Source organism: Hemiscyllium ocellatum, chromosome 12 (assembly GCF_020745735.1).
Source record: "Hemiscyllium ocellatum isolate sHemOce1 chromosome 12, sHemOce1.pat.X.cur, whole genome shotgun sequence".
NCBI lineage: Eukaryota > Metazoa > Chordata > Chondrichthyes > Orectolobiformes > Hemiscylliidae > Hemiscyllium > Hemiscyllium ocellatum.
In genome coordinates, this window is record NC_083412.1 from 101,173,099 (window position 1) to 101,186,300 (window position 13,202).

The 13,202-nt window shown below is 55.9% G+C and overlaps 1 protein-coding gene across 1 annotated transcript in view; it reads left to right on the forward strand.

Annotated features, from left to right (window-relative positions):
- Positions 1-7,556, forward strand: part of cadm2b (cell adhesion molecule 2b) — a 367,808-nt gene extending 360,252 nt beyond the window's left edge. The window contains exons 9-10 of the mRNA XM_060832840.1: positions 6,107-6,232; positions 7,438-7,556. Of these exons, the coding sequence (XP_060688823.1) occupies positions 6,107-6,232; positions 7,438-7,556 (245 nt within the window). The remainder of the gene's footprint in view (positions 1-6,106; positions 6,233-7,437) is intronic.
- The last annotated feature ends 5,646 nt before the right edge of the window (positions 7,557-13,202 follow it).

The window sequence follows — 13,202 nt, forward strand, 5'->3', positions numbered from 1 at the left end:
ATCAGGTTCCACAGCTGGCATTAGTGAAAACTGGCGGTTCCTGTTTGGCTGGCTGGTATTAGCACTGTACCTACTTAGAAAGGTGCCAGTCTGTTTGAGTCTTTAATAAGTGCCATTGTTATATAGTCCCTCACCAATGATCAGTGACAGGTACATGAGGCAGGGACCTCTCCCAGAGGCTGACACTGATGGAGCGTCCTGTGGCAAGTATCAACAGAGAGTCTGCCCCCTTCTGAGATTTATATTCACTGGAAGGGAGGAGAGGAGACAATGAACCTGTTCCACATTCAGTTACCCACACCATCATCTATCATCCCCACCCCCACAGATATCTGCTCATCTCCATTTTGATTCACTCGCTCCCTCAACACATTTCTCATCGGGAGGGAGTTCCTTATTTCCACTCGGCTTTGTCGGAGGAACTGCTTCTGGACAATTAACCCCGAGTGACCCACCTCACAAGATTCTGTGCCCGTGTTGTCAACCTGACCACCCCATCCCTCCACCAGCCCCAACCCCCTGTCATATGGGTTTCAGTGCCAGTGCGATGCCATGCATGTAGACCATCTGTTCCATCAGTTGGTCATGCCAAATATGTGACCCTTAAGTTGTTTTTGCGATAAGCAACATAATGACAGTACCTAACCAACCCCCTTTGGCGAAACCCAAACCGTGCTGTCCACCATTAGATCCCACTCTGCTTTTAGAAAGCAGTTGCTAAAGAATCCCAATTGTGCCAAGAACTATGTTTCATTTAAGATTGTGTGTGATGGAACATGAATACACTGGATGCTTTTTTGTGCAGATTGAAAGAACATGTACACAGACAGTCCCTGTTCCAACTCTACATGATGTACTGCAGAAATTCACCAAAGATTTACAGACAGCACTTTTCAAACACATGACCACTTCCATCTAGAAGGACAAGGGCAGCAGATACATGGGAACACCACCCCCTGCAAGTTCCCCTCCAAGCCACTCACCATCCTGACATGGAAATATATCACCGTTCCTTCACTGTCACTGGGTCAGAATCCTGGAATTCCCTCCCTAAGGGCATTGTGGGTCACCCTACAGCACATGGACTGTAGCGGGTCTAGAAGGCAGCTCACCCCCACCTTCTCAAGGGGCACTCGGGCACACTGAAACATCTCTGCATCATCCTCAGAGCTGTCCCTTCAGAGGGTCACAGCAGACTTGATGGGTCAAATGGCCCCTTTCTGCGCTGTAGGGAGTCTATGATTCTCTGAAACCAGTCTCACTGATGCACTGTATAAATGAACATCCTGACTATGACAATACCTCTTGTAGTAAATGGTAGCATCCCATTAACCTGCTTGATGACCTCCCGCGACTGTGGACCACCTTTGTGCAACTTATGCCCCAGAACAGCCAGACCCTGGCATTAATTGATGATGCAGTGGACAGTGAAGAAGATTATCTCAATTGGACTTTGATCAATGGGCTGAGGAGTGGCAGATGGTGTTTAATTTGGATCACTGTGAGGTGTCACATCTTGGTCAGGCAAGCCACAGCAGGACTTACACAGTTAATGCTGAGACCAAAGGGTGCAGGTGCAGTTCCTTGAAAGTGGAGTCGCAGGTCGATAGGATAGTGAAGGCGGCGTTTGGTACGCTTTCCTTTATTGGTCAGAGTATTGAGTACAGGAGTTGGGAGGTCATGTTGCGGCTGTACAGGACATTGGTGAGGCCACTGTTGGAATGTTGTGTACAATTCTGGTCTCCTTCCTATCGGAAAGATGTTGTTAAACTGGAGAAAAGATCTACAAGGATGTTGTCAGAGTTGAGGGTTACAGTCAGAGGCAGGATAGGCTGGGACCTTTTTCCCTGGAGCATTGGAGGCTGAGGGGTGACCTTACGGAGATTTATAAAATCATGAGGGGCATGGATAGGCTGCATAGACAAGATCTTTTTCCAGGGTAGGGGAGTCCAAAAGTAGAGGGCATCGTTTTAAGGTGAGGGGGGGTAAAGATTTAAAAGGGACCTGATGGTGGTGTGTGTGTGGAAGTGGTGGGGGCTGGTACAATTACAGCATTTAAAAGGCATCTGGATGGGTTTATGAATAGGAAGGGTTTGGAGGGATATGGACGAAATGGGACTGGGTCAGATTGGGATATCCAGTCAGCATGGGCTGGTTGGACCGAAGGGCCTGTTTCCATGCTGTATGATTCTGACTCTGTAACTGCATTCTGAAGAGGAACGATGCTAACAATGTTACAGCTGGTGTGAATGACAGGAGGACTTGGCTAGTGTTGCTGTTAACCCTAGAAAGAATCCAACTGTCTCAGTCAAAAGAAATATAAATATAAAGGGAGCTGTGGTGTTGGATGGGGTGGACAAAGTCAAGTGTCACACCACACCAGGTAACCATCCAACAGGTTTACCAGAAATCACAAGCTTTCAGAGAGGAGACCACTCCTCAGGGGGGATCCTGATGAAGGAGCAGCGTTCAGACAGCTTTCTGATTTCGAATCAAGCTGTTGGACTAACACCTGGTTGTGGTGTGATTTCTGACTTCACAATAGGGAAGGGCAGAGTTTCCAGGGACGGTGACAATCCTGCACTCTGACAGTGGGTGAACCCGGGCCAAACGCTGCAGCTATTTCGATTGGAGTTGCTGCAGGCTGCTCTGTCGTGTGCTGTCCTCTCAATGTCGTTGGTACATTTCCGATTTTCACAAAAGCAAGTCCTGCACATCTCTGGATCTGGAGAACGGCCGACTGAAGTGCTGAACATTTCAGAATTTCCATTTTTTATCGCCATGTCCTGGAAAAACAGGACAAGATGAGAAGCATTGACAGCCTGGGGACAATTGTTTGAGATGTAGTCTGCTATTTGTAGGAAAGGCAGTTGTCAATTTGTGCATGGGAAGAGCCCATAAACAATAAGCTGTACCTACCTAAGAGACCAAATGGGACCTCAGATATAACTCTCAATGAATAAACTGCCTCAATAACATGTCAGCACAGACCCTCTGACAGTGCGGCACTCCCTCAGCACTGACCCTCTGACAGTGCGGCACTCCCTCAGCACTGACCCTCTGACAGTGCGGCAATCCCTCAGCACTGACCCTCTGACAGTGCGGCACTCCCTCAGCACTGACCCTCTGACAGTGCGGCACTCCCTCAGCAGTGACCCTCTGAAAGTGCGGCACTCCCTCAGTACTGACCCTCCGACAGTGCGGCACTCCCTCAGCACTGACCCTTTGACAGTGCTGCACTCCCTCAGCACTGACCCTCTGACAGTGCGACACTCCCTCAGTACTGACCCTCTGACAGTGCGGCACTCCCTCAGCACTGATCCTCTGACAGTGCGACACTCCCTCAGTACTGACCCTCTGACAGTGCGACACTCCCTCAGTACTGACCCTCTGACAGTGCGGCACTCCCTCAGCACTGACCCTCCGACAGTGCGACACTCCCTCAGCACTGACCCTCTGACAGTGCAGCACTCCCTCAGCACTGACCCTCTGACAGTGCGGCACTCCCTCAGCACTGACCCACTGACAGTGCGGCACTCCCTCAGCACTGACCCTCTAACAGTGCGGCACTCCTACAGTGCTGACCCTCTGACAGTGCAGTAATCCCTCAGTACTGACCCTCTGACAGTGCTGCACTCCCTCAGCACTGACCGACTGACAGTGCGGTACTCCCTCAGCACTGACCCTCTGACAGTACGACACTCCCTCAGCACTGACCCTCTGACAGTGCGACACTCCCTCAGCACTGACCCTCTGACAGTGCAGCACTCCCTCAGCACTGACCCTCTGACAGTGCGGCACTCCCTCAGCACTGACCCACTGACAGTGCGGCACTCCCTCAGCACTGACCCTCTGACAGTGCGGCACTCCCTCAGTACTGGGGTACAATACTGGTGGAGAGAGGTCTGTTGCTGTATACAACTGGGGTACAGTACTGGTGGGGACGGGTCTGTCCCTGTATAACACTGGGGTACAGTACTGGTGGGGACAGGTCTGTCACTGTATAACACTGGGGTACAGTCGTGGTGGGGACAGGTCTGTCACTGTATAACACTGGGGTTCAGTACTGGTGGGAACAGGTCTATCACTGTATAACACTGGGGTACACTACTGGTGGGGATAGGTCTGTCACTGTATAACACTGGGGTACAGTACTTGTGGGGACAGGTCTGTCACTGTGTAACACCAGAGTACAGTACTGATGGGGATAGGTCTGTCCCTGTATAACACTGGGGTACAGTCGTGGTGGGGACAGGTCTGTCCCTGTATAACACTGGGGTACAGTACTGGTGGGCTCGGGTCTGTCACTGTATAACACTGGGGTACAGGACTGGTGGGGATATGTCTGTCTCTGTATAACACTGGGGTACAGTACTGGTGGGGACAGGTCTGTCACTGTATAACACTGGGGTACAGTACTGGTTGGGACAGGTCTGTTACTGTATAAACTGGGGTACAGTACTGGTGGGGACAGGTCTGTCGCTGTATAACACTGGGGTACAGTACTGCTGGGGACAGGTCTGTCTCTGTATAACACTGGGGTATAGTACTGGTGGGCTCGGGTCTGTCACTGTATAACACTGGGGTACAGGACTGGTGGGGACAGGTCTGTCACTGTATAACACTGGGGTTCAGTACTGGTGGGGACAGGTCTGTCACTGTCTAACACTGGGGTACAGTACTGGTAGGGACAGGTCTGTCTCTGTATAACACTGGGGTACAGTACTGGTGGGGACAGGTCTGTCACTGTATAACACTGGGATACAGTACTGGTGGGGTCGGGTCTGTCACTGTATAACACTGGGGTTCAGTACTGGTGGGGACAGGTCTGTCCCTGTATAACACTGGGGTACAGGACTGGTGGGGACTGGTCTGTCCCTGTATAACACTGGGGTACAGTACTGGTGGGGACAGGTCTGTCGCTGTATAACACTGGGGTACAGTACTGGTGGGCTCGGGTCTGTCACTGTATAACACTGGGGTACAGGACTGGTGGGGATATGTCTGTCTCTGTATAACACTGGGGTACAGTACTGGTGGGGACAGGTCTGTCACTGTATAACACTGGGATACAGTACTGGTGGGGACAGGTCTGTCCCTGTATAACACTGGGGTACAGTACTGGTGGGGACAGGTCTGTCACTGTATAACACTGGGGTACAGTACTGGTGGGGACAGGTCTGTCACTGTATAACACTGGGGTACAGTACTGGTGGGGACAGGTCTGTCGCTGTATAACACTGGGGTACAGTACTGGTGGGGATAGGTCTGTCCCTGTATAACACTGGGGTATAGTACTGGTGGGCTCGGGTCTGTCACTGTATAACACTGGGGTACAGGACTGGTGGGGACAGGTCTGTCCCTGTATAACACTGGGGTTCAGTACTGGTGGGGACAGGTCTGTCACTGTCTAACACTGGGGTACAGTACTGGTAGGGACAGGTCTGTCTCTGTATAACACTGGGGTACAGTACTGGTGGGGACAGGTCTGTCACTGTATAACACTGGGATACAGTACTGGTGGGGACAGGTCTGTCCCTGTATAACACTGGGGTACCGTACTGGTGGGGACAGGTCTGTCCCTGTATAACACTGGGGTACCGTACTGGTGGGAACGGGTCTGTCACTGTATATCACTGGGGTTCAGTACTGGTGGGGACAGGTCTGTCCCTGTATAACACTGGGGTACAGGACTGGTGGGGACAGGTCTGTCCCTGTATAACACTGGGGTACAGGACTGGTGGGGACAGGTCTGTCTCTGTATAACACTGGCGTACAGTACCGGTGGGGACAGGTCTGTCCCTGTATAACACTGGGGTACAGTACCGGTGGGGACAGGTCTGTCAGTGTATAACACTGGGGTACAGTACTGGTGGGGACAGGTCTGTCTCTGTATAACACTGGGGTACAGTACTGGTGGGGACAGGTCTGTCTCTGTGTCACACCAGGGCTTGTCCAGTTGTGTTAATGTATTGGTTGCTGGTGGTTTTCCTGGCTGGTTACCCAGTGGGTGACACTGAACTCCGAAGTGACTTGGTGATTGAGTGGAGCTGTGCGTTGCTGTCCCCTGTGCTGTCACTGAGCTGCTGTGTTTGTCTTTCTGTAGATCCCAGTGCCCTGGCCGGACAGTCTGGTCCTGACCACGCTGTGATTGGTGGAGTGGTAGCGGTCGTTGTTTTCATCACCCTGTGTTTGGTGATAGTTCTCGGGAGGTACCTGGCTCGACATAAAGGTAGGTGGAGGTTTCCGCTCAGTGTGCTGCCCATTTCCCAGCAAGCTGTTTCCCACGTGTCAGAGGTCACGGTGACAGTGACCTGCTCTTTACCCGTCTGCTCATTTACACGGGAGGCCACGGGGATTTGCTGTCACGCGTGATGTCGTTCATGGAGATACATCTCTCTCTTTATTCACTGATCAGAATAAAAAGCTCTTCGGGAAATCGTGGTAACTGGATTGTCCTTTTGTCCTGTCAGTATGTTCATTCCTGAGGTGTGGGCTCACTGGGAGGTCAGCATCACTTTCCTGACCCTCGTTTCACTTGAACTGAGTTGAACTCAAACCCCAAGCATTGCTGTGGGTCTGGAGTCACGTATGGACCAGATTTCCTTCAGTATGTTAGTGAAGCAGATGGGTTTTGACAACAATTGGCAGTGCTCACTATTAGATAAGCTCGCCATTCCAGACTGCATTCATTGAATTTTTAATTCCACCCAATGCCCTTGAGGAACGGAAGTTGTACGTGTGACCCCAGAGCCTGACTCTTAACATCCCTCGGAAATGGCCAAACAAACCATTAAATGTGGGATTTTCCCAACTCACAGTGACATCCAAAGTCAGGGCAGTCTGGAAAAACACAGCGGGGCAGGCAGCATCCGAGGCGCAAGAGAGTCAATGTTTCGGATATTATCCCTTCATCAGGAATTGATCAGGATTATGCCCGAAACGTTGATTCTCCTGTTCCCTGAATGCTGCCTGCCTCGCTGCGCTTTTCCAGCAACACACTGCCATGCCCGATCTCCAGCAGCTGCAGTCCTCACTGTCTCCCAGTTTGGAGAAGGGAGACCCTGAGTCTGTGTCTGTCCCACCATCGGGCAGGAAGCTGAGGGAATACTCCTCACTCACCTGGACGGGGGCAGCTCCAACAACAGCTCAACCACGTCCAGGTCAAAGTGTAACCACCAACACCAAGCAGTGGGGCCGAATGGCCTGTTGTTGACTCTGTAATTCCTGCATATGCGCTGAGCTCTGTTGCCAGTGGCTGAGTTGAGATGGTCGTTTGAGAAACTGTCAAACACAGCAGACCCATAATTCCAATGGGACTAGGAGTGGGTCTGGGTGGGTTACTCTCCGGAGGGTCGGTGTGGACTGGTTGGGCCGAAGGGCCTGTTTCCACAATGTAGGGAATCTAGTCTAATCGAATCCCTTGTGTTGTCATAGGAACCTATCTGACCAATGAGGCGAAGGGAGCTGAGGATGCCCCTGATGCAGACACAGCGATCATCAACGCTGAGGGGAGTCAAGCAAATGCAGAGGACAAGAAAGAATATTTCATCTGAACATCCCCCTTTCCTCAGAGATTCAACCTGACGGCTCTTAGAAACTGGCTCTTCACTGGACTTTCTCAAGTAGCAATCCCCACCCCCACACCCCTTACCCCACCACCCCAACCCCCCCACCCCCACACCACCACCCCCACACCCCCACCCCCACACCCCACACCCACACCCCTTACCCTGACCCCCACACCCCCACCCTCACACCCCACACCCAAACAACCCCCACACCCCCACCCCACACCACCGCCCCCACACCCCCACCCCACCACCCCCACACCCCCACCCCCACACCCCACACCCACACCCCTTACCCTCACCCCCACACCACCACCCTACCACCCCCACACCCCCACACCCCTTACCCTCACCCCCACACCCCCACCCTCACACCCCACACCCAAACAACCCCCACACCCCCACCCCACACCCCACCCCCACACCCCACACCCACACCCCTTACCCTCACCCCCACACCACCACCCTACCACCCCCACACCCCCACACCCCTTACCCTCACCCCCACACCCCCACCCTCACACCCCACACCCAAACAACCCCCACACCCCCACACCACACCACCACCCCCACACCCCCACTCCACCACCCCCACACACCGCACCCCTTACCCTCACCCCCACACCATCACCCCCACACCCCCACCCCACCACCCCCACAACCCTCACCCCCACACCCCCACAACCCTCACCCACACACCCTCAACCCTCACAACAACCCTCACCCCAACAGCTGTCACCCCCATAACCCTCACCTCCTCAACCCTCAGCCCCACCACCTCACCCCCATGCCCTCACACTCCCTCAACACACACCCCAACAACCCTCGCCCCCACACCCCCTCCCCCCCCCACACACCACATCCCCACACCCCCTCAACCCTCACCCCAACAACCCTCAACCCACACACCCACCCACACACCCCCTCAACCCTCAGCCCCACAACCGTCGGCCCCACACCCACACACCCGCACCACCACGCCCCCACACCCCCTCAACCCTCACCCCAACAACTCTCACCCCAACACCCCCTCAACCCTCACCATCACAACCCTCACCCCCACACACAACCCCCCCACCACACCCCCTCTCCAACATACCCTCCCTCATCCCTCTCTTCCCCCATTCCTTCACCAACACCCGCCTCCCACACGCCCCCACAGCCTCCCTCTGCAGCCCCTCCTCCCACACCCTCCCCACCCCTTCCCTATACCCTACCCCACAACACTCACCCCCACAACCCTCAGCCCCACAATTCCCCCCATCTCCAATACCCCAACATTTAGGAACTGACTGTCACCTGGACTGATTCAATTAGCAACTCCTCCCCTCCCCTCCCCATACCCTCTATCCCCCTCCCCTCCCCACACCCTCTACCCCCTCCCCTCCCCACACCCTCTATCCCCCTCCCCTCCCCACACCCTCTACCCCCTCCCCTCCCCACACCCTCTATCCCCCTCCCCTCCCCATACCCTCTATCCCCCTCCCCTCCCCACACCCTCTACCCCCTCCCCTCCCCACACACCCCTACCCCCTCCCCTCCCCACACCCTCTATCCCCCTCACCTCCTCACACCCCCATTCCCCTCCACTCCTCACACCCCCATTCCCCTCCACTCCTCACACCCCCATTCCCCTCCACTCCCCACACCCCCTGTTCCCCTCCACTCCCGTCCCCCTCCATTCCCGTCCCCCTCCCCCTCCCCACCCCACCCCACACCCCCACTCCCCTCCTCTCCCCACAACCCCTCTCCGCCTCCCCTGCCCTCCCCACACTCTCTCCCCCTCTCCTGCCCTCCCCCCCCACACCCCCTCGCCCTTCTCGTCCTCCCCTCCCCTCACCCCTGTCCCCCTCCCCTCCCCATCATCCCCCACCATATTTTCTTCCATTCTTCCCTCCCAATCCCAACCTCTTTTGTCTCCCCCTCTCCAAAGTCTTTTCCCCTTCTCCCCAATTCCACTTTCCACCCAGCGCTCCCTCTTTCATCCCCCTCTCTCCCCTTCTCCCTGCTCTCTCTCCCCTTCTCCCCCCTCTCTCCCCTTCTCCCCCTCTCTCCCCTTCTCCCCGCGCTCTCCCCTTCTCCCCCTCTCTCCCCTTCTCCCCCCTCTCTCCCCTTCTCCCCCCTCTCTCCCCTTCTCCCCCTCTCTCCCCTTCTCCCTGCTCTCTCTCCCCTTCTCCCCCTCTCTCCCCTTCTCCCCCCTCTCCCCCCTTCTCCCCCTCTCTCTCCCTTTCCCAGTCTCTCTGTCCCACACAGACCCCACCCTCTCCACCATTCCCTCGAGCTGTCGCCCGCTGTTCAGTGTCAGTGCCAATATCTGGCCAGGAGTGTGCCACCTCAGTATCTGTGCCCGCTGTGTGGTGGGGGCTGGTATGAAACATGAGCTCATGGTGGACGAAACTTCTGTCTCTCTCTCTCTCTCTGTTTTCACCCCAAAATGTTCCAAACAGACCGTAACAACACCGTCATTCCAGAACATTCTGGAGGTGTAACAGTTAATGTTCCCATCAGATCTCGGTGTCTGATGTTATCCCTCAGTATAATGGAAAGGGCAGAGTCAGAGAGGGGTTGGGGATGAAGTGGGGGGAGGAGAGAGGGAGTGGTCTGGGGTTGGTTACCATTTTCCTCGTTGCTGATTGGTCTGGCCCATGGACCCACCTGTCAGCCCGGCTCACTCAGGGAGGGCTGCCTGTGTGTCCCTGCTCTGTGTCCACATGCTCAGTGGGGTTTGGGAGGTGGGGGGACAGGCGTACAGATACTCTGCTGTCGGGAGAATTCATCACAGCCATGTCCCTCCAGCTCCTGTGGGAGCAGCCCCCCCTTGACCACGGGCATGCTGTCTGGACCCCCAGGACCACCATGTCCCTCCCCCAATCCACCCCACCATGCCCCAATTCCACCTCCTCGTGCATCAGGCCCACTCAGGAGGACAGGGACACTGAGCAACACAGGGAGAGGGGAACCCCGGGGGGAGAGAGGGGAACACAGGGAGGGAGGGGAACACGGTGGGGGAGAGAGAGGAACCCGGGGGGAGAGGGGAACCCGGGGAGAGAGGGGAACCCGGGGGGAGAGGGGAACCCGGGGGGAGAGGGGAACCCGGGGAGAGAGGGGAACCCGGGGGGAGAGAGTAACCCGGGGGGAGAGGGGAACCCGGGGAGAGAGGGGAACCCGGGGGGAGAGAGAGGAACACAGGGAGGGGAACACAGGGAGAGAGGGGAACACAGGGAGGGAGGGGAACACGGTGGGGGGAGAGGGGAACCCGGGGGGAGAGGGGAACCTGGGGAGAGAGGGGAACCCGGGGGTAGAGAGGGGAACTCAGGGGGAGGGGGAACCTGGAGGGAGAGGGAGAGGGGAACCTGGGGGAGAGAGGGGAACTCGGGGGGGGAGAGAGAGGAACACAGGGAGGGAGGGGAACACGGTGGGGGGGGAGAGGGGAACCTGGGGAGACTAGGGAACAGAGGGTGAGGGGATTTGTTGTGATCAGGCAGTTTTGCCCTCACCCTTCCCCAGGGATAATCAATAATTTAGTCTGACTCACACAGCTGTCCTGGGGGAGGAGCTGAGGTTCTGTAGAGATTGTAGAATCTCAATCGAACCATCGAACTTCCTCACACTCACCAAATCAGAATGGCAGGAAATGTGGGTGTGTGGGTGTGAGTGTGTGGGGGTGTGTGTGTGGGGGTGTGTGGGGGTGTGTGAGTGTGTTTGTGTGGGTGTGTGTCTGTGTGTGTGTGTGTGTGTGTGAGTGAGTGTATGGGTGTGAGTGTATGGGTGTGTGTCTGTGTGTGTGTGTGAGTGAGTGTATGGGTGTGAGTGTGTGTGGGTGTGTGTATGGGTGTGTGTGTGTGGGTGTGTGTGTGTGTGTGTGGGTGTGAGTGTGTGTGGGTGTGTGTGTGTGTGTGTGTGTGAGTGTGTGGGTGTGTGTGTATTTGTAGGAATCTATTTTGAAATTACATTGACGCACACTGTTCAACTCCACGTGTAGGAGGCTGAGGAGGTCAGCCAGCTAGATACTGCCATTCCTGATTCTCTGCTATCCCCTTTCCATTTCAGTCAGGACAGTGAGAGAGAATGGCAATGGGCTGGAGGCAGAGGGGTTGTTACACAGGGGATGGGAGTTAGTGTTGGATGTGGGTGGGGGTGGGCTGGGGGTACAACATGCAGTAGGGGTGGGGGAACTTTGCAAACCCACCTCCCCTCCCCACCTCCCGGCCGCTGCAGATGTGTTCAGAGCAACAGGACAAGGTGAAATGATGGCATCGGATGTGTGTGCAGCCCCAGCGTCTCTGATAGCTGAGTACAGAGCTCTGAGCACATTGAGAGAAACGTAATCAGAGGGGGTAACCTTCCTTAATGTCCCGTGAAATAAAATACAATAATTAACACCTTAAACTGACCAAAACACAACAAAACCCCACCATGAACAGAGAATGTGATCCCTCCCACGGTCTGAGTGAAGGTGACCCTTTGTAAAGACACTGACAATATCTCAATCATTCATTGTTCCAAGGAACAGAATCTCAGCCACAGATCCCAGAGAGGTCCCTGATCTCAGAGATGCCAGTATTTTCATGTGATCCCAGTGTGATCCCACACTGCAGCGACGTTCCTGATCCGGGATTGTGTTTGGAAACAGTGCACAGGCTCAGGGGAGGTCCAGCAGACTTTAGGCTCAGGTCCTCTCTCCGACTGACACTCACACGGAACCAGGCAACAGGTCCCCCACCCACCATCCTCCCCTCCCCTCCCCTCCCCTCCCCTCCCCCACCCACCATCCTCCCCTCCCCTCCCCTCCCCTCCCCCATCCCTCTCCTGCCCTCCCATTCCCCCGCCCACCATCTTCCACTCCCCTCCCCCACCCACCATCCTCCCCTCCCCCACCGCTCTCCTGCCCTCCCATCCCCCACCCACCATCCTCCATTCCTCTCCCCCACCCACCATTCCCTCCCTCCTATCCCCTCCACTCCCCTCCCCTCCCCTCCCCCACCCACCATCCTCCCCTCCCCTCCCCTCCCCCACCGCTCTCCTGCCCTCCCATCCCCCACCCACCATCCTCCATTCCTCTCCCCCACCCACCATTCCCTCCCTCCACTCCCCTCCCCTCCCCTCCCCTCCCCTCCCCCACCCACCATCCTCCCCTCCCCTCCCCTCCCCCACCCACCATCCTCCATTCCTCTCCCCCACCCACCATCCTCCCCTCCCTTCCCCTCCCCCACCCACCATCCTCCCCTCCCCTCCCCTCCCTCTGCTTCCTTGCTCTCCCCTCCCCCACCCTCAATCCAGGCAGACACAGCCTTCAGCCCCACCCCCCTCAACTCTCCCTCTGTGGGCGGCCAGCGGGTGGAGCTTTGTACAGCAATAAACCTGTGCTGACCCAGGGCAAGGCCATTCAGCCCATCTGACAGTGAGCCTGTCCTGACGTGGGAGAGGTCCTGTTGGCTGTGAGCGGAGACTTCAGAGAGCAGCGATTTGCTGCAGTGTGCTGCGGTGTGTTCCTGTCAGTTTGAACTAATGGGAGGGGGTTACAGAATCGGAGGGGACTGAGTGAAACACTGGCAGTGTCACCGCGCTCTGGTTGGACAGTGAGTGGACTCTGACCCTGGGCTGGAGTATGGGAGCAGACCACCACTGGGC